General features: G+C 39.8%; 1 protein-coding gene across 2 annotated transcripts in view; it reads left to right on the top strand.

The window, feature by feature from the left end:
• wdr27 (WD repeat domain 27) overlaps positions 1–21,190 on the top strand; it is a 561,812-nt gene that overhangs the window by 167,342 nt on the left and 373,280 nt on the right. For both annotated transcript variants that reach the window (XM_073051837.1, XM_073051836.1), the window contains exon 22: positions 1,940–2,037. In XM_073051837.1, coding sequence (XP_072907938.1) covers positions 1,940–2,037 — 98 coding nt within the window. The remainder of the gene's footprint in view (positions 1–1,939; positions 2,038–21,190) is intronic.

Raw genomic sequence — 21,190 nt, 5'->3', positions numbered from 1 at the left:
ACTTTTTGTAGGCTTCTTCCATTCTTAGCTATTGGTGTTTTATTATCATGCTGTTATGCAGCCAATCAGAATACTGTCCACTGTACATTGATAGAAGTTTGTCAAAGTTTTAGAGGACATGCCAAATCTGCTCAATCTTCTAAGAAAGTAGAGGCGCTGCCATGACTTCTTTGAAACAGCACTTGTGTGCTGGTCCCAGGACAGTTCCTCTGATATGATAGCGCCCAGGAATTTAAAGTTACTGACCCTCTCCATTTCCGATTCCTTAATGAGAATTGGCTCATGGACCCTCCGGTTTCCTCCTCCTCTGGTCAATAATCAGCTCTTTGAATTTGCTGACATTGAATGAGAGGTTGTATGATCTCCTTCTGAGCTTAAATAACTTCATAATTTTCTAGTTGATTTACAACATGGGTTCATTTCTTTCCAACATGATTGCAGTAGCATAAACTCATGAGATTCTGCAGATTGCAGTAACAGATATTTTTCTGCTATAATACCATATGCATTGAGGCCATTAAGTAGCTTATGAAATAAACTTGAAACTTAGCATTACAAGGGTGCTTCATAAGGACAATAGTCCAGTTAGGGTGGACTTTTACCAATGAGAGCCAAAAAAAATTCAGTTTATTATTGCCTAAGGATCCTTTGTAGAAAGCAGGGTGCCACTTTTTGTATGCAGGAAGAAATATAATAATTCTTGCTGATTAATCAAATAGTGAAACAGTACTTCATTTTATAACTATCCAAGGGTTAGTGGGGAATAGAGCAGTGAATCTGTTTATTATACATTGAGAGCAGCAGTAAGTCAGTAGCAAGAAATACAAATTGTTATTACAGATGTGTTTGGATTTAATACTGCGGCTACAAAATGGAACATTGATTCATCAAAGGAATATGATGAGTTTGTGGTTATAATTTCTGCCCACTCTTATCCTTACAAGGAAAGAGGTTTCACTTGCACTCAGAGGAAGCATCTGCTGTATCAGCGAGTAGTTGGAATGAGGTGGGAAAGAATGAGAAATATGTTTCCATTCTGCAGTTTGTCTGCACTGTGCTACCGTATAATGATGGAAAAATGTTGTACGCAAGGCTTACCAGACCCCTGGTTTCAATCTTTTTTATTTCCTTTGAGAATAGTTTTTTTTGTTCTGCTGAAATGCCTAAGGTAGATTCACTAAGAATACACAAAACCTCCTAAGAGATAAAGAAAAAATGCTTGAAAATGTTGAAATCCCACAATGCCCTTTTGGTCATATATCTGTGAAATTACTTTTCACTGACATGGATGTATTAAGAACACATTTAACTAGATGAAAAAGAAATACAGAACATTACCACCAAGGTTTTGACATCTTGTGGATAAAACTATTTATCAGAATCAGAATTGGGTTTATTATCACTGACATATCATGAAATTTGTTTTTTTTTTGGCGGCAGCAATACAGCTCTTCCAGCATTATGCGTGTGTTGTTCTGGATTTCCAGTGTCTGCCAAATCTCTTGTGTTTATGAGGAGCTGGCTGTCTGCACTGGTGGAAGAAATCGGTTTTGTATATTGAACTGATATGATATGAATGGAGATTTCCAGCTCAGTTTGCCTGCTGAAGATCACTCAGGGATGGCATTCCGTGATATTATTTAATTTGTTTCCATTGCTTTAGTTTTTTGGTACTTCCCTGCATAGCAAGTTTTAAATTTAAGTTTGAAATGATGGAACCATTTCAAAAATTTCCCCTGGAAGACCTCCCTGTTTTAGTATAGTGTCTTGAGTTGATAGCAGATTGTTTGGTTAATGTTATTAATGAAACCAACCTTATTCTCATTAGAATCCCAGGAGTCTTTCTGCCAGGCAGTGTTGACACACATGGTTTGAAATTGAATTCACAGTTATTATTTTTGTGAATTGTTTATCAATTATTTCTTCCCTCTTGTTTCAGGGATCAGTGTTTAGTAGTCAGCCTTCAGAATTCTACAATCTCTTTCTGACCACTGCTGTAACTGATGGGATCAAACTGTGGGACTTGCGCACGTTAAGGTAAATGTACCAGTTATGCTTCATGTAATGCTTTCATCATAATGCATCTACTTACTACATACTGGTAAAATGCATTTTACATGCTTTGGTAAGCCCACTTTTAAGTGGGTATGTTAATTACCGGTATTAATATTCACTGAAGTACTCTTCAGTAGACAGTGCTAAATAACTCCTCTATTAACTTACAGTTTAAACTTCAAACCGTGTAATTATGCCTGACTTGCCTGACAGTTCTGTACTCCTCCAGATGAACAACATCACCAACTGTTGCAGAAAACACTGAGTCAGATCTTAAACTTTTAAAAAAATGAATAAAGAGAAAAATAAGAAATAGAATTAGAAGTGGCCCCTTTGCCCTTCATCCCTGCTTGGCTATTGAATAAGATCTTGAATATCATTGGGGGGAAGTACAGGAACCTGAAGGCACACTCAACAATTTAGGAACATCTTCTTCCCCACTGCCATTGGATTTCTGAATGAACCCATGAATACTATTTTACTATTACTTTTTTTCAGCACTATTATTTTTGTAATTTATAATCATTCTTATGTCTTTGTGCTGCATTGCTTCTGTAAAAGAAAAAAAATTCACATTTAAGTCAGTGATTCTCATTCAGATTCTGATTAGCCGCTGATCCTCAACAGGATGTGAATTCTGAGTGACTGGTCCCTTATCTTGAGACTGTGATAATGGTTCTAGTCACTACAGCCAGTGTCAAGGTCACAAAATAAGTGACATCCAAACACCTACCCATCAAACCTTGTGAGAACTTGAAGTGTAACTCTGAGATTCCAAACCCACTGACATAGTTAAACTGGACACCTATGCTGAGGAAATTGACTGACATTTTGAAGTCCATTCTGGGAGATCTCTGGGAACTATTTATACCTTAAGAACCCCCTGTGCTATGACTCTGATGTATCGGTAGGTAGTCTGTGCCTGTTCCACTATGGAAGAAATAGCCCAAAGGACAAAGGGTAGACACATCCAGTTTATTTACAAGAAATCAATTTCAAATAGTAATAATCAGACCTCTAGAATGTTGTTTAATCTTCTCAAGTAATTATATAATACAATAAAAATTGCTTTGAAACTTTGCACCTGGAGTCTAGAAGAAATCAGATTTTATTGGAAGTCATAATTTCAAAAACCTTCGTAAATACCCAAGTTATTTAATCAGAATTAAATAAAAAAAATCAAGTTCTCAATGTATTTTTCACTATAAATATAATGTATTATAAACATAAGAAAGTCCACAGATGCTGAAAATCCAAAGCAACATGTACAAAATGCTGGAGGAACTCAGCAGGTCAGACAGCATCTGTGGAGAGGAAGTCAACATTTCAGACTGACACCCTTCTTCAGGACTGGAAAGGAAGGGGGAAGATGCCAGAATAAAAAGATAGGGGGAGGGGAAGGAAGATAGCCGGAAGGTGAGAAGTGAAGCTAGGTGGGTAAGAAAGAAAAAGTGCTGGAGAAGAAGGAATCTGATAGGAGGGGAGGGTGGACCATGGGAGAAACGAAGAAGGAGGTGATCACCTCCAGGGGGAGGTGATCGGCAGGTGAGAAGAGGAAAGAGGCCAAAGAGGGTAATAGAAGAAGAGATGAGGTGAGGGAAATTTTTTTACCAGAAGGAGAAATCAATATTCATGCTATCAGGTTGGAGGCTACCCAGACGGAATATAAGGTATTGTTCCTCCACCTTGAGGGTGGGCTCATCTTGGCAGAAGAGGAGATCATGGACCAATGTGTCAGAATTGGAATGGGAATTAAAATGTTTGAGCACTGTGAAGTACCGCTTTTTGTGGATGGAGCAGGGGTGCTCAATGAAGCAGTCCCCCAATTTGCAAAAGGTCTCAGCAATGTAGAGGATGCCACTTTAGGAGTATCAGACACAATATATGACCCCAGCAGATTCATGGGTACTTGGATGCACAATATAAAATAGGTAGTAGTCAGCATGGTTTCCTTAAGGGAAAATTTTGCCTGACAAATGTGTTTGAATTCTTTGAGGAAATAACAGGCAGGATAAACGGTGGAGAATTGATGGATGATGTGAACTTGGATTTTCCAAAGGCCTTTGACAAGGTGCCACATGAGGTTGCTTAGGATGTTAAGAACACATGGTATTACAGGAAAGGTGTTAGTATGGATAGAGCATTGGCTAATTGGCAGGTAGCAAAGAGTGGGAATAAAGGGAACCTTTTCTGAATGGCTGCCAGTGGTCTGTGTTGGGATTACATCTTTTTATGTTGTATGTCAATGATTTGAATGAAGAATTCATGGCTTTGTGGCCAAGTTTGCAGACAATACAAAGATAGGTGGAGTGTCTGCAGAAGGATTTAGACAGATTGAAGGAATGGGTAAAGCAATGGTAGATGGAAAACAGTAGCAGGAAATGCATGGTCATACACTTTGGTAGAAGGAATAAAGGCATAGACTATTTTCTAAACGGAGAAAATTCAAAGATCTGAGGTGCGAAGAGACTTAGGAATTCTCATGCAGGATTCCCTAAAGGTTAACTTGCAAGTTGACCTAGTGGTGAGGAAGGCAAATGCAGTTTTAGCATTCATTTCAAGAGGACTAGCTGAGGCTTTATAAGGGCTCAGTTGGAGTATTGTGAGCAGTTTTGGGCTCCTTATCAAAGAAAAGATGTGCTGAAACTGGAGAGGTTTCAGAGGAGGTTCACAAAAATGATTATGGGATTGAAAGGCTTATCATGTGAGGAGCGTTTGAAGGCTGTGGGCCTGTATTCACTAGAATTTAGAAGAATGAGGGGGATCTCACTGAAACGTATTGAATGTTGAAAGGCCTAGATAGAGTGGATGTAAAGAGGATGTTTCCTGTAGTGGGGGAGTCTAGGACCAGAGGATACAACCTCAGAATTGAAGGACGTCCATTCAGATAAGAGATGAGGAGGAATTTCTTTAGCACAAGGGTGTGGAGGCCAGGTCATTGAGTGTATTTAAAGTGGAGGTTGATAGATTCTTGATAAGTCAGGACATGAAAGATTATGAGGTGAAGGTAGGAGAATCGTGTTGAGAGAGAAATGGCCTAATTCTGCTCGATGACATTGACATCTTAGTTTTCTGGAAAATATCTGCTAAAGAGAGGATGTCATTAAGCGGGAAAGAGTGCAGGAAAGATTAAAAAGGATATTGTTTGGAGTGGAGTTACAAGGAGAGGCTGGATAGGCTGGGGCTTTTCCCTCTGAGTGTAGAAGGTTAAGAACTGACCTTATGGAGATTTATAAAATCATGAGGGGTATAGAGAAGGTGAATGCTCAGTCTTTATACCAGGGTGGACAAGAACTATAGGGCATTGATTTAAGGTGAGAGGTGAATTTAAATGGAACCTTTAACATTTTCATACAGCATGTGGTAGGGTAGAGTATATAGAATGAATTGCCAGAGGAAGTGCTAGAGGTGGGTATGATAACAATTCTTAAAACTCATTTAGAAAGATGTAAAGATAGAAAAGATTTAGAGGTATATAGGCCAAATACAGGCAAATGGGATTAGTTCAGGTAGGCAACTACCTGTGTACCATGGGGGTGGTATGGTAGCGTAGTGGCTAGTGCAATCACCAGCGATTACCAATCAAGGTTCACTTTTTGCTGCTGTCTGTAAGGAGTTTGTATATTTTCCCTGTGACCACATGGATTTCCTCTGGTGTTGCAGTTTCCTCCCACATTCCAAAGACGTATAGTTAGGGACAGGTTTAGTGAGCTATGGGCATGCTATGTTGGTGCCAGAAGTGTGTCGATACTTCGGGTTGCCCCAGCACAATCCTTGGGCTGTATTAGTTGTTGATGGAGAACAGTGCATTTCACTGTATGTTTTGATGTATGTGTGTCAACTAAAGCTAAGCTTTATCTTAAAAAAAACTTGTTTGACATATATGTGTTGGATTAGAGGGCTTTTTATCCTTGCTGTATAACTCTGTGATTCTAAAGCAAAGGAATAAGCAGTTTAGAAAGATAAATAATTTAACGTGAGTCTGAGAGATAAGTAATTATTCTAAATTTGTACCCATCTCTACTACTTCCTCTGGCATCTCCTTCCATGTACCTCCAATCCTCAGTGCGAAAAATGCTATTCCTTTAAATTATTCATCTTTCTAAGCTGGTTCATGTGTAGTAGTTTGTTAAAATCTATTACAAGTGTTGAGGTTGGAACTGAGAACAGCACTTTAGATGTTTATATTCTTAACTCATCATTACCTTCTTTCAAAAGCCTCCTATAATTTAACATGGAGGTAGGCAGAGTATTGATGAATGGAATATTTGAAATGAATTGAATTGACTTTATTACTTACGTCCTTCATATACATGAGGAGTAAAAATCTTTACTTCTCCATCTAAATGTGCAATATGCAATTTATTTTAATTTGTAATCAATAGTATGTGCAATAGAACAGTCAATATAACATAGAAATACAGTTATATCAGCGTGAATTTATCAGTCTGATGGCCTGGTGGAAGAAGCTGTCCCGGAGCCTGTTGATCCTTGCTTTTATGCTGTGGTGCCATTTCCTGGATGGTAGCAGCTGGAACAGATGGTTTTTGGGGTGACTCCGGTCCCCGATGATCTTTTTACAAACCTATTGCTGTAAATGTCCTGAATAGTGGGAAGTTTACATCTACAGATGCGCTGGGCTGTCTGCACCACCCTCTGCATAGTCTTGCGATTGAGGGAAGTACAGTTCCCATTTCAGGCAGTGATGTCAGTCAGGAACCACTCTGGTTGACTATGATAAAGAAAACATCTCAATGATGATAGAATTTAAGAGATAATCGATTTGCCCTCATCGATTTGACTTGTACTTCTAAAACAATAATGCCATCAGCTTGAAAGTGACGATGGTAACTCAATTGTGATGCTGAACTCTGTAGATAGGTGGAGTATGCTGTTAGTTTGTGAGGCCCTGTGCCCATATAAAGTTAGCCAGAATAGGGGATAATTAGCTTTAATAGTGACAAATTGCTGTTTTTCTCTCCACAAAGTATGGGAAAGTAGTGATGGGGATAAACAAGAAGGGGTAGTGGTTCTTAACTGTTTTAGTTTGGCTGCTCTCTCTGCAATAAACTAGCAAATTTCTCTTCATATTAAATCTTGTTTACTGGGTTATTCAGTTCACTTTTCTTCTCGTAATAAAAGTTATATAACTATAGGACATAAGTGCATCAGCCGAGAAGTTAGCTTGAATATCTGACAAGTGATATTGTTTCTTGGAATAATCTCTATGGGTAGCAATTTTAGATTGTTGACATCGATGTCAAACTAAATTGGATAGTGTTCGGGCAATTTGATGTGATAAGGAAATAAAAACTGAGCAAATAGCTTTTGTTGACACAACCCATCTCACTTGCTTGTTGGCAGCAGTAAATGGGAGTCTCAGGACCCAGACCACCTTATTCAGGAGCACTTATTACCAATCAAACATCAGGCTCTTGAACCAGTGGAAATAACTTCATTCACCTGAACACTGAAATGTTCTGACAAACTCTGGACTCACTTTGAAGGACTCTAAAATCTCGTGTTCTTGATATTTATTGCTTATTTATTTATTGTTAGTATTTTTCTTCTTTTTTTGTATTTGCACAGTTGTCATTTACACATTGTTTGTCTGTCATTGTTAGTGGTTTTTCATTGATTCTATTGTGTTTCTTTATATTTACTGTGTACGCCCGCAAGAAAATTGAATCAGGGTAGTATATGGTGACATGTATGTACTTTGATAATACACTTTGAACTTTGAACCTGCCAATGTCATTTTGTGTGCATTTTAATTGGCAGCTGATTCATGCTCATGGGTTTGAAGATTGAACAAACTGACACTGATATCTCCAACAGCAACAAGTAATCCTCTCACTATTTCCCCATAAGTATTTCTGTTGATTCTGTTACAGATGTGAAATTCTCTACTTAAAAACACCTTTGCTACATGTTACATCAGAAAGTTTCCATGTATCATCAGCACATTTGGCTATTTATCTAAAGTAATCATGATATTGCTTTCTAGATCAGTTTTTTTTAGCCTGTCACTAATTGCTCCTCAAATTAAATATTTCAGAAGCTACCTAAGGCCAACCATGTTGCTATCGATTTGAAAAAAATAGTTTATCCCAAATAAAGACCAAGTCTTTCTTAAACCTCAGGCTTCTGAGCCAGTGTGGATAACTTCACCCACCTCAGCACTGAACTGAACCTATGGACTTGCTTTCAAGGGCTCTACAACTCATGTTCTCAATATTATTTATTACTTATTTATTCTTATTACTGTTTGTCTTTTTATCTTCTTTTACACATTGGTTGTTTGTCTTTGTTGCTTTTCATTGATTCTATTGTATTTTTTTGTTCTACTGAGAAAAATAAATCTCAGAGTAATATATGGTGACATACATTTACTTCAAGCACAAGTCCATTAGAGTTTTTTGAAGAGGTAACTAAGAGGATCGATGGGGATGTTGTCTGCATGGATTTTAACAAATTCCCTAATGGAGGTATAGTCTGGAAAGCTAGATCACACAGGATCCAGGGAAAGCTAGCCAAGTGGATACATAATTGGCTTCATGGTAAGGAGCAGATGTTGATGGTTAATTTTGTTTGTTATGGGAAAATGCACACATTGCTACAATGTGCACTGGCAATGTCAGAACCCAATGTTGAGTTCTGTGCATTTGGCTATGTAAGTATTTAGTAGACATACACACCTTCCTTGTTATGTACATGTGCACCAGTAGTGAATGGGGATTGTGGGAATAAAAAGTGGCAGCCCTCATGTATTGAATGGAGATGTTGAAAGTATGTTGATTTAAACGAAAGAAAAACTTGCCTTTGTTGTTTGAGCGTTGACACCCAAGTGCGGAAGAAAGACAGATTCCCATGGAGAGATGGCAACCAGAGTTTATTCTTAAGAATTCCATAGAACATTGGTGGCTCAGTCGAGCGACACACGAGGCGTAACATTCTCAAACTAGACATAGCAGTTAGCTCTAATCTGGTGTCTGTCTAAATCATATAAATAGCACAGAATCCCTCAGGCTATTAAAATAAACTTGACAAATTTATACGGAAAGCACCAGGACTCCACATTATAAAGAGCGAGTCCTTCGAGAACAACACATGGAACTCTGAGCGATTAACGTATCTTATTAAGCAACAATTAACCAATTCAGGTTCGCTAACACTCTCCAGCTCCCCACACAAGCCCAAAGAAAAAGTAATCAAAAACTAGAAGATATAGGTTGAAAATGAAAGGAATAAAATTTTAAAGGAACCTGAGAAGCAACCTGTTCACACAGATTGGTGAGTATGTAGAATGAACCACCAGGTATAGCATTTAAAAGACACTTGGACAGGTGCATGGGCAGGGAAGTTTTAAAGGATATAGACCAAATGCAGGCAAATGTGACTAGCTAAGATGAGCATCTTGATATGATTTTAAGACATTAGTTAACTTGTAAGTGTTTTGAAGCCATTCACTGGTTTCGTGGTTACCATTTCAGATTGACTTAATTGCTTGAATTTAATGTTACTGTAGAATAATTGTTCAGTCCTCTTGAGTCTAAATTGAGTAACTTAGACATTATACCATATTGCCCTTTGGATGGTGTTAATGGATTTACTCTAGTATGACCCCTATTCTAAGAATTCTGTTTAGAGTTCAAGTAATTGTTTTAAGATGAGGTGTTGATTTGATTATTTGTTTTTTTTGTGAATCACTTTAGCTTATATATAGAAGAATGGGACAAATGAATAATGAAATCATTGACAATGATCCAATCATTGAGTGCCACAGGCAATAAAAGTAAAGATTCATTAGTTGGTATTGATTTTCCAGGTATAGATGAAGTATACATCATCTGTCTAGGGAAAGCATTCTCCTGCATCAAGTAAAACTCCATATGTTTGGATACATGGGAAAAGAGATATGTTCCCAGGATACATTGAACTCTATCACATATAGTTGGCCGGTATCTTACACAGATGATGAAACCTAAAGTATTCCTGCAACAGAAATTAAGTTAAAATAAATGTGAATGTTTGTATTTTGTCCAGTACCAAAGAGATCTCAACCCTTCATATACATTTATCTTCGAAACAGCAGACAAAATTACTCCAGTTGCAGTCAAATTGGAGAAATGTTTGGAAAGGTAGTGAAGAGTATCCTAGAGTTATAAAGGATAGATGGTTACTTTCTGGCTAATTTGATATACTGTTGAGTTAGAGGTGGATGCTGTACTCTTTTTGTGGATAGGTTGCAGGCCAAGTTGCAAAGAACCATTCGGTATATTCACTTAGGTAGCATGAGTGGAATTAGCAAGCATATCACTGCATGAAGGGCTCAGAAAAGCTCTCAGGTGGAGTTTTTGTGCAACACCAATTATGAAATACAACTTGTATCTGGTTAAAGAGTTTTTATGTCTTTGCTATGCCTGAATTTGTGTTTCTATCACTCAAGCCACAAATCTACTATCAAAATATTGAAAGTGGGCTCTTCCAAACCATCTTCCTTTAGAGGAAATGACCCATTCATTGGGTTGGGGGGGGGGGGGTGATATTGTGGATGTGATGCATATGATGTAAATGGCATGGGGCAGCATGGTAGCGTAGCAGTTTGTACCATGCTATACAGCACCAGCGATTATCGATCAATGATCAATTTCCACTGCTGTCTGTAAAGAGTTTGTACGTTCTTCCCGAGACCCAGTGGGGTTTCTCCAGGTGCTCTGATTCCCTCCCACTTTGCAAAGACATAATGGTTATGATGCAAACGAGGCATTTCAGTGTTGGTCTCGATGTACCTCTGGCAAATAAAGCTAATCTTAAATAGCACAAAATCAGGCATTGTCCCTGTGGTTTTAACATTTGTCTGGGGTGAAATGTATTGTGCTGCTTATCCTGAGAAATTTTGGTCCAGACTTTTCTCATTCCAGCAACATCAATGCCTATCTATCTGATATTTTTATCTCATGCATTTTTCAAGTACTCTTTGATACAATGGTGCAATTTTGCAGCTAATTTCTTAACTTACTCACTTTTAGCCAAAGAATCCTTAATGACTGTTATTCTTTCCACTCTCTCAAAGATCCATCTTGAAGTACTCACTCTACCTTATTTGTGGGCCTTTTGGCAAGATTTCAGACAAAGAAAATATGTGAACACCAGTTTAAAGTTGCTTATGTTAAATTTGTAGTAGCTGGATAGTGGGAGTTAAAGAGTGGGAATGGGGGGGGGGGGTGTAAGACCTGGCAGATATTTCCCAGAATGTTATTTTTAAAGTCTGATAATGATATCTAAAATTCGTATTTCTAAAGGTGTAATCCTTCCGCACTCCTTGTCAACAGAATGTCATTTTTCATGGCCGATTTTTCAGTGTAGAGTGGATGACTATAGTCATCTATATATAAAATTCATATTAAAAAAATCAACACAAGAGATTCTGTAGATGCTGGGAATCCAGAGTAACAAATACAAAATGCTGGAAGAATTCATCTATGGAAATGAATAAACAGTCAACATTTCGGGCTGAGAAGAGTCTCTGTCTGAAAATTCAACTATTCACTATTCATAGATGCTGCTGGACCTGCTCAGTTGCTCCAGCATTTTGTGCATATAAAAACATATCTATATAAAACATACATGCAGGGTGCAATTTTTTAAACCAGAAAATCATAACTGAAAATAATTTGATTGATAGACATGAGGGTGATAGAAAAATGGAGGGTTATGTAGGAAGATTGATCTTAGAGTAGTTTAAAAGTTTGGCATAAAATCATCAGCCTGTATTGTGCTGTAATATACTATGCTAAAAATTTGGCAAAATGCCTTTATTCCTGAAAGTGTGCAAACTGTTACTTTGAGGAGCTTCTCTTTGGCACTGAGTTTAACATTTGCTTAGATCCACCAACTCCAACTACTGCCCATTTAACTTTGGTGTGAAATTTACTGTGATCATTGCTCCATCTTGATTTTATTTTTCAAAGACCCTTTATTGAATTGCCAAGCTCAACCTTAAGTAAGATAGATATAATCACATACTTTCTGGTCAGCAACTTTAGTTGCTGTGTGTATTTTACTGTGAAAAGTCCAACCAGCCTTAACAGTTTTCAGTTTGTTGCCAGGCTGGAAGCTTAATGTTATGTAAAAGTCCAGGAATCTCACAGAAGTTCTGTGATTGACTGGTGTTCAAATTGGAGATCCAGATTAATTTAAGGTGTTTTTCAGATTTGATCAGTGTAAATAATACTCAACAATTGTTTTCCAGATTTCAAGTTAGAACTATGTTATTTAAAAGAAAATTCTTCATTTGTTTCTGAATAATGTAATTGAATAATTATTCTGTACTTTCAACTCTGAATTAGTTCTGATTGTTCCATTACCCGAGGGACCAATTAGCTCAGTTATTTCATCGTTTTTGTTTGCTATGTACTTGCTAGGCATATCATCATCTTGTCTATCAGAAATAGCATCAGACTCACTGGAACAGGAAGTATAAATTCTACTTCAGTATACAATCCTAACTTAGCATTTGAAATTGAACTGCAGTCCTTTACACTCAGTGTCTGTGCCTTCAGGACCCACTACTTCTACGTGTATCTTAAATTGTGAAGCATTCATTGCTGAAACAATGCTTTTTGAAATTCATACCCATGGCATCAGCATTGCTGGAGTGGATCATTATTGATAACCTACCCTCTTGAAATGGCGGAATCTTTGTGATGAGTGCGGTCAAGTAAGGAGTTCAGAGTCGAGAGGCAATGGAGAGTGTATTTCAGGACAGAGAGGTGTGGGATTTGGAGGGGAACCTGTAAGTGGTGGTATTCCCAAGAGCCTCAGCCTTTATCTTTTCTGGCAGCTGGTGTTGTAGTTTGTAAGTGCTGAAGCTATTGTAAAGGTACACCTTTTAATGTTTGTTGAAAGCTGCTTAGATCAGAGACCCATCTTATTAATATAAATGACTGAAGTCTTAGGAAAACTCATGCATATGTTGGGTTGGATTGTTGGTACAGGGGTTTTGAGTGATGTTAAATTATGAATACGGTGGGTTGCGTTGTATGATGCGGGGTTGTGAAGGGCATTAAATTATGAATATGGTGGGTTGCATTGTATGGTGGCGGGGATTGTGAAGGACTTTTATCAGGTACTTTTCCTGAAGCAGTGTGATGCAATGCATGTTGTTTGATAAAACTAATTCATTTACAGGCATCTTTCAGTATGTTGGAAGGCAGGTATTTCATCAGCTAGAACCATAGAACCATAGAACATTACAGCACAGAAACAGGCCTTTTGGCCCTTCTTGGCTGTGCCGAACCATTTTTGTGCCTAGTCCCACTGACCTGCACCTGGGCAATATCCCTCCAAACCCCTCTCATCCATATACCTGTCCAAGTTTTTCTTAAATGTCAAAAGTGAGCCCGCATTCACCACTTCATCTGGCAGCTCATTCCACACTCCCACCACTCTCTTTGTGAAGAAGCCCCTCCTAATGTTCCCTTTAAACTTTTCCCCCTTCACCCTTAACCCATGACCTCTTTTTTTTTTCTCCCTTGGCCTCAGTGGAAAAAGCCTGCTTACATTCACTCTATCTATACCCATCATAATTTTATACATCTCTATCAAATCACCCCTCATTCTTCTACACTCCAGGAAATAAAATCCTAACCTATTCAACCTTTCTCTGTAACTCAGTTTCTCAAGTCCCAACACCATCCTTGTAAACCTTTTCTGCACTCTTTCAACCTTATTAATATCCTTCCAGTAATTAGGTGACCAAAACTGCACACAATACTCCAAATTCAGTCTCACCAATGTCTTATACAACCTCACCATTACATTCCAACTCTTATACTCAATACTTTGATTTATAAAGGCCAATGTACCAGAAGCTCTCTTTACGACCCTATCTACTTGTGACGCCACTTTTAGGGAATTATGTATCTGTACTCCCAGATCCCTCTGTTCTACTGCACTCCTCAGTGTCCTACCATTTACCTTGTATGTTCTACCTTGGTTTGACCTTCCAAAGTGCAATACCTCACACTTGTCCACATTAAACTCCATCTGCCATTTTTCAGCCCATTCCTCCAACTGGTCCAAATCCCTCTGCAAGCTTTGAAAACCTTCCTCACTGTCCACTACACCTCCAATCTTTGTATCCTTGCAAATTTGCTGATCCAATTTGCCACATTATCATCCAGTTTGTTGATATAGATGACAAATAACAATGGACCCAGCACTGGTCCCTGTGGCACACCACTAGTCACAGGCCTCCACTCAGAGTAGCAATCCTCCACTACCGCTCTTTGGCTTCTTCCATTGAGCCAATGTCTAATCCAATTTACTACCTCTCCATGTATACCTAGAGACTGAATCTTCCTAACTAACCTCCCATGTGGGACCTTGTCAAAGGCCTTACTGAAGTCCATGTATACAATATCCACTGCCTTCCCTTCATCCACTTTCCTGGTAACTTCCTCGATAAACTCTAATAGATTGGTTAAACATGACCTACCACGCACAAAGCCATGCTGAATTTTTCTAATAAGTCCCTGTCTATCCAACTACTTGTAGATCCTATCTCTTAGTATTCCTTCCAATAATTTACCTACTACCAATGTCAAACTTACCAGCCTATAATTTCCCAGTTTACTTTTTGAGCCTTTTTTAAACAACGGAACTACATGAACTATCCTCCAATCCTGACCCGTGGGTATCAACATTTTAAACATTTCTGCCAGGGCCCCTGCAATTTCAACACGAGTCTCCTTCAAGGTCCGAGGGAATACCCTGTCAGGTCCTAGGGATTTATCTACTCTGATTTGCCTCAAGACAGCAAGCACCTCTTCCTCTTTGATCTGTATAAGTTCGATGACCTCCCTACTTGTTTGCCTTGTTTCCATAGACTCCATTCCAGTTTTCTTAGTAAATACAGATGCAAAAAACCCATTTAATATCTCTCCCATTGTTCCACACATAGCCGACCACTCCGATCTTCAAGAGGACCAATTTTATCCCTTACTATCCTTTTGCTCTTAACACACCTGTAGAAGCTCTTAGGATTATCCTTCACCCTGACTGCCAAAGCAACCTCATGTCTTCTTTTAGCCCTCCTGATTTCTTACTCTTTTTATACTCCTCAAGCATCTTATTTCCTTCCTGTTGCCTATACATCTTTCTCTTCTTCTTTATCAGAGTTCCAATATCCCTCGAGAACCGAGGTTCCTTATTCTTATTCACTTTGCCTTCAACCCTGACAGGAACATATAAACTCTGCACTCTCAAAATTTCTCCTTTGAAGGCCTCCCACTTACCAATCACATCCTTGCCAGAGAACAACCTGCCCAATCTACACTTTTTAGATCCTTTCTCATTTCTTCAAATTTTTCCAGTTTAGAACTTCAACTGGAGGACCAGATCTATCTTTATCCATGATCAAATTGAAACTAATAATGTTATGATCACTGGAACCAAAGTGTTCCCCTACACACACTTCCGTTACCTGCCCTAACTCATTTCCTAATAGGAGATCTAATATTGCATCCTCCCTAGTTGGTACATCTATATATTAATTTAGAAAACTTTCCTGAACACATTTCACAAACTCTAACCCATCTAGACCTTTAACAGTATGGGAGTCCCAATCAATGTGTGGAAAATTAAAATCCCCTGCAATCACAACTTCCTGTCTTCTGCAGTTGTCTGTTATCTCTCTGCAGATTTGCTCCTCCAATTCTCGCTGACTATTGGGTGGTCTATAATACAACCCTATTAATGTAGTCATACCTTTCCTGTTTCTCGGCTCCACCCATATGGCCTCAGTAGACAAGCCCTCTAATCTGTCCTGCCAAAGCACTGCTGTAATATTTTCCCTGACTAGCAAAGCCACCCCCCCCCCCCCACCCTTCATCCCTCTGCCTCTATCACATCTGAAACATTGGAACCCTGGAACATTGAGCTGCCAGTCCTGCCCCTCCTGTAGCCAAGTTTCAGTAATGGCTATGATGTCATAATTCCATGTGTCAATCCAGGCCCTCAGCTTGTCTGCCTTTCCCACAATACTCCTCACATTAAAATATACACATCTCAGAAGATTATTACCACCATACACAACCTTACTATTTGTGGCTTTGCATGAACTACTAACATTATTTATTTTTACCCCCATTCCGCCATCTACTCTGGCACTCTGGTTCCCATCCCCCTGCAAATCTAGTTTAAACCCTCCCCAATAACACTAGCAAACCTCCCTGCAAGTATATTGGTCCCCTTGTAGTTCAGGTGTAACCCGTCTCTCTTGTATAGGTCCCACCTGCCCCAGAAGAGGTCCCAATGATCTAGAAATCTGAAACCCTACCCTGTACACCAGTTTCTCAGCCACGTGTTCATCTGCCAGAGCATCCTACTCTTACCCTCACTGGCACGTAGTACAGGCAGCAATCTGCAGATTACTACCCTCGAGGTCCTGTTTTTCAACTTCCTACCAAGCTCTCTCTACTCACTCTTCAGGACCTCCTGACTCTTTCTACCTACGTCATTGGTACCGATGTGTACCACGACATCTGGCTGATCACCCTCCCACGTCAGAATGCTGTGCACGCGATCAGAGACATCCCTGACCCTGGCACCCGGGAGGCAACAAACCATTCGGGAGTTTCTGTCATGACCACAGAATTTCCTGTCTGTACCCCTGACTATGGAGTCCCCTATCACTACCACTCTCCTCTTCTTCCTCCCTCCCTTATGCAGAACCAGACTCAGTGCCAGAGATCCGGCTGCCGCAGCTTGTCCCAGGTAAGCCATCCCCACCAACAGTATCCAAATACTGTATCCAAAAGCTCTTCTAAGGAACTTAATTACCAGCAGAGGTTTACATTAATTTTCTCAAAATTATGCTAATCAAGAAAGCCAATACATTTTAAATTTTTCTCCAACTTAAAAATAGCTTCTGATATTAAATAAACTTTCTGGTATTATTTTCTAATTTAATTCTGATATTAAACAAATAATAAATTTAATTCTGATATTAGATAAGTGTAGCTGAGGACCGTCACCACCCATGACATGCCCTCTTCTCATTACTATCATCAGGGAGGAAGTACAGGAGCCTGAAGACCCACACTCAGTGTCTTAGGAACAGCTGCTTCCCCTTTGCCATCAGATTTCTGAATGGCCCATGAACACTACTTCACAATTCCTCATTCACTCTTATCTATCTATATTGCAACTTATAGTAATTCTTATGTCTTGTAGTATACCACTGCCACAAAAACAAAAAAAAATTCATGTCGTATGTCGATGATAAACCGTATTCTGTCAAGACAAAAGGGAGTGAATTTATTTTCAAAGTTCTGAAGAAAAGACAAAATGAGAAATTCTATAATGTGTGTTTGTACTTTTTCAGTGTTTTCATGAGCTTTGAAGCTTGCAGCATTAATGGGAAATAAACTTGCTAAGTCTTGTAGACCATTTTATACACCCAGCATTGGCAGCATTTTGCCTTTCTGTTTTCTTTGCTTACCAGAAATATTAAGTTCTATTTGATTGCGGAGTCCACAGTAGGACTCACTTTGACAGGCAGGCATTATGTTTCAACCTCTTTAGACATTCACAAAGTGAGTAGTCACATTTCTCCCAACACCCACTGAGAAATAGAAAGACATCACCACACAGGAATGTGCACAAACCACAAATATATAGCATGATTTCCATAATATCAGACACAAATGTTTATGTAATGAATGCCTGTGGTAAAAGTGATTCTTGTTATAAAGACAACCTTGGTTTACAGAACTACAGTACAAAAATGCAGAGATCAATTTGTGAACCCTAGGGATCGGTGAAGCTTTTTCCACTTGGCCAGTATCATTGTCAAAGTATCCCACATGATCAGAGAAATGCATTAGGGACACAAAGCAATTCCACATCTGCAGTTCCTGACTTTCTGTTAACAGGCTGTAGCTTGCCTCTTCAGTTTCTTGCATGGATCTAACACAAAAAGAGTGCATGATTTACAGAGCTCTGGAGAATATAACCAGTTCAATTGAACTGTCCATAAAGCAAGGGTCTGTGAGTAATGTGGTGATAGCCTTTGTTACAAAAAGCTGCCAATGCAGGGCACATAAAAGGTCCAATTAATGTTGCCAGCTACAAAGCTGTTAAAAGAACTAAAGAAGTCATCTTCAAACCTTTCCTGCTGCATTTGAAGTTCCTAATTACTTCAGAAATGTATTTAGGACCCAGACCCGTCGCAATTTGCCTACCGTGACAACTGATCCATAGTGGATGAAATTTCACTGGCCCTCCACTCAGCCTTGGAGCACCTGGACAACAAAACATAGGTCAGGTTGCTGCTTATTGATTACCTATCAGAATTCAACACCATCATCCCCTAAGTGCTAATCAACAACCTTAATCCTGGGCTTCTATCTCCCTCTGCAATTGGACCTTTGACTTCTTCATTGGGACATAATAGACTGTGCGGATTGGAAGTAACATCACCTCATTGATATTCACACACATACACACCCTTCAGGATGCAATGTTTAGCCAACTGCTCTATTCTCTCTATAGCATGACTGTGGCTTTGCACAGCTCAAGCACCAATTAGGAGTTCAACCATGATACCATTGTTAATGGCAGAATCACTAATGGTGATGAGAAGTGAGTGCAGTTAATTGTACAAGGGAGAAGGTGCTCAAAAAGCTGAAAGATCTAAGGGTACGTAAGTTGCCTGGATCAGATGAACTGCAACCTAAGGTTCTGAAAGAGGTAGTGGTAGGGATAGTGGAATCATTAGCAACGATCTTTCAAGAATCATTGGATTCTGGCATGGTTTTGGAGGACTAGAAAATTGCAAATGTTGCAAAAGGTGGTGGATTGCTTGGTGACACAGGACAAGGCAGGACAAAGTCAGCATGGTTTCCTTCTGGAGAAATCTTGCCTGATGAACCTGTTGGAAGTTTTTGAGGAGATTGCAAGTAGGATAAATGAAAGGGATGCAGTGGAAGTCATATATTTGGACTTTAAGAAGGCCTTTGAGAAGGTGCCTCATATAAGGCTGTTTACCAAGTTAAGAGCCCATAGTATTACAGAAAACAATCAGCATGGTTAGAGCAAACAGGAGGAAATCTGCAGATGCTGGAAGTTCAAACAAGACACACAAAATGCTGGTGGAACACAGCAAGCCAGGCAGCATCTATAAGGAGAAGAACTGTCGACGTTTCGGGCTGAGACCCTTCGTCAGGACTAACTGAAAGGAGCGATACTAAGAGATTTGACAGTAGTGGGGGGAGGGGGAGATCCGAAATGATAGGAGAAGACCGGAGGGGGTGGGATGAAGCTAAGAGCTGGAAAGGTGATTGGCAAAAGTGATAGAGAGCTGGAGAAGGGAAAGGATCATGGGACGGGAGGCCTCGGGAGAAAGAAAGAAAGAAAGAAAGAAAGGGGGTTGGGGGGAGCACCTGAGGGAGATGGAGAACAGACAGGGTGATGGGCAGAGAGAGAGAAAACATTGACTTCTCTAATTTCCGTTAATGCCCCTCCTCCCCTTCTTACCCCATCCCTGACATATTTAGTTGTTTGTTTTTTTTTCTCTCTCTCTCTGTCCATCACCCTGCCTGTTCTCCATCTTCCTCTGGTGCTCCCCCCATCCCCCTTTCTTTCTTTCTCCCGAGGCCTCCCGTCCCATGATCCTTTCCCTTCTCCAGCTCTGTATCACTTTCGCCAATCACCTTTCCAGCTCTTAGCTTCATCCCACCCCCTCCAGTCTTCTCCTATCATTTCGCATTTCCCCCTCCCACCATTACTTTTGAATCTCTTAATATCTCTCCTTTCAGTTAGTCCTGACGAAGGGTCTTGGCCCGAAACGTCGACAGTGCTTCTCCTTATAGATGCTGCCTGGCCTGCTGTGTTCCACCAGCATTTTGTGTGTGTAGCATGGTTAGAGCATTGGTTGATTGGTAGGAGGCAGCCAGTGGGAATAAAAGGATTCTTTTCTGGTTGGCTGCCAGTGACTAGTGTTGTTCCGCAGCAGTAGGTATTGTGACCACTTCTTTTATACTGTATGTCAATGATTTAGATGATGAAATAGATGGCTTTGGTGCCAGGTTTGCAAATGATATGAAGATTGGTGAAGGGACAAGTAGTATTGAGGAAACAGGTATCAGGTGCTGAAGGAATTAGACAGATTAGGAGAATGGGCATGAAAGTGGTAAATGAATACAATGTTGGAAAATGCATGGTCATGCACTTTGGTAGTAGAAATAAATGTGCAGACTATTTTCTAAAAGGGGAGAAAATCCAAAAATTCTAGATGCAAAGAGACTTGGGAGTCCTTGTGCAGAACACCCTAAAGGTTAACTTGAATGTAGTGTCGGTGATGAGGAAGGCAAATACAATGTTAGCATTCATTTTAAGAGGTCTAGAATACAAGAGCAGAGAGGTGATGCTGAGGCTTCATAAGGCACTGGTGAGGCCTCACCTTGAGTATTGTGAAGAGTTTTGGTCTCCTCATCTAAGAAAAGACGTGTGGCTTTGGAGAGGGTTCAGAGGATGTTCACAAGGATGTTTCTGGGAATGAAAGGGTTATCGTACGAAGAACGTTTGTTGGCTCTGGGTTTGTACTCGCTGGAATTTAGAAGGATTGGGGGGGGGGATCTCATTGAAGCCTTTAGTATGTTGAAAGGCCTAGACAGAGTAGATGTGGAAAGGATGTTTCCAATGGTGGGAGAGTCTAGAACAAGAGGGCACAGCCTCAGGATAGAGGGGCGTCCATTTAAAACACAGATGCAGAGAAATTTCTTTAGCCAGGGGATGGTGAATTTGTGGAATTTGTTACACAGACAGCTTTGGAGACCAGGTCAATGGGTGTATTTAAGGTGGAGATTAATACGTTCTTGATTGAACACAGCATCAATGGTTATGGGGAGAAGGCTGGGGAGTGGGACTGAGAAGGGGACAAAGGGATCAGCCATGATTGAATGGTGGAGCAGACTCGATGGCCAGATGGCCTAATCCTGCTCCTATGTCTTACAGTCTTATGAGGTGGGGTACTGCATTGAGGTAAACTGGTGGGTTGGTGCTGGAATTGATTGTGAACTTCAGGTAGGGGAATTTGGGAGAACACACAGCAGACCTCATCGTGGGG

Source organism: Hemitrygon akajei, chromosome 7, assembly GCF_048418815.1.
Source record: "Hemitrygon akajei chromosome 7, sHemAka1.3, whole genome shotgun sequence".
Taxonomy (NCBI): domain Eukaryota; kingdom Metazoa; phylum Chordata; class Chondrichthyes; order Myliobatiformes; family Dasyatidae; genus Hemitrygon; species Hemitrygon akajei.
The sequence above is the reverse complement of the archived record's forward strand: the minus strand, read 5'-3'. Positions and strand labels throughout refer to the sequence as shown.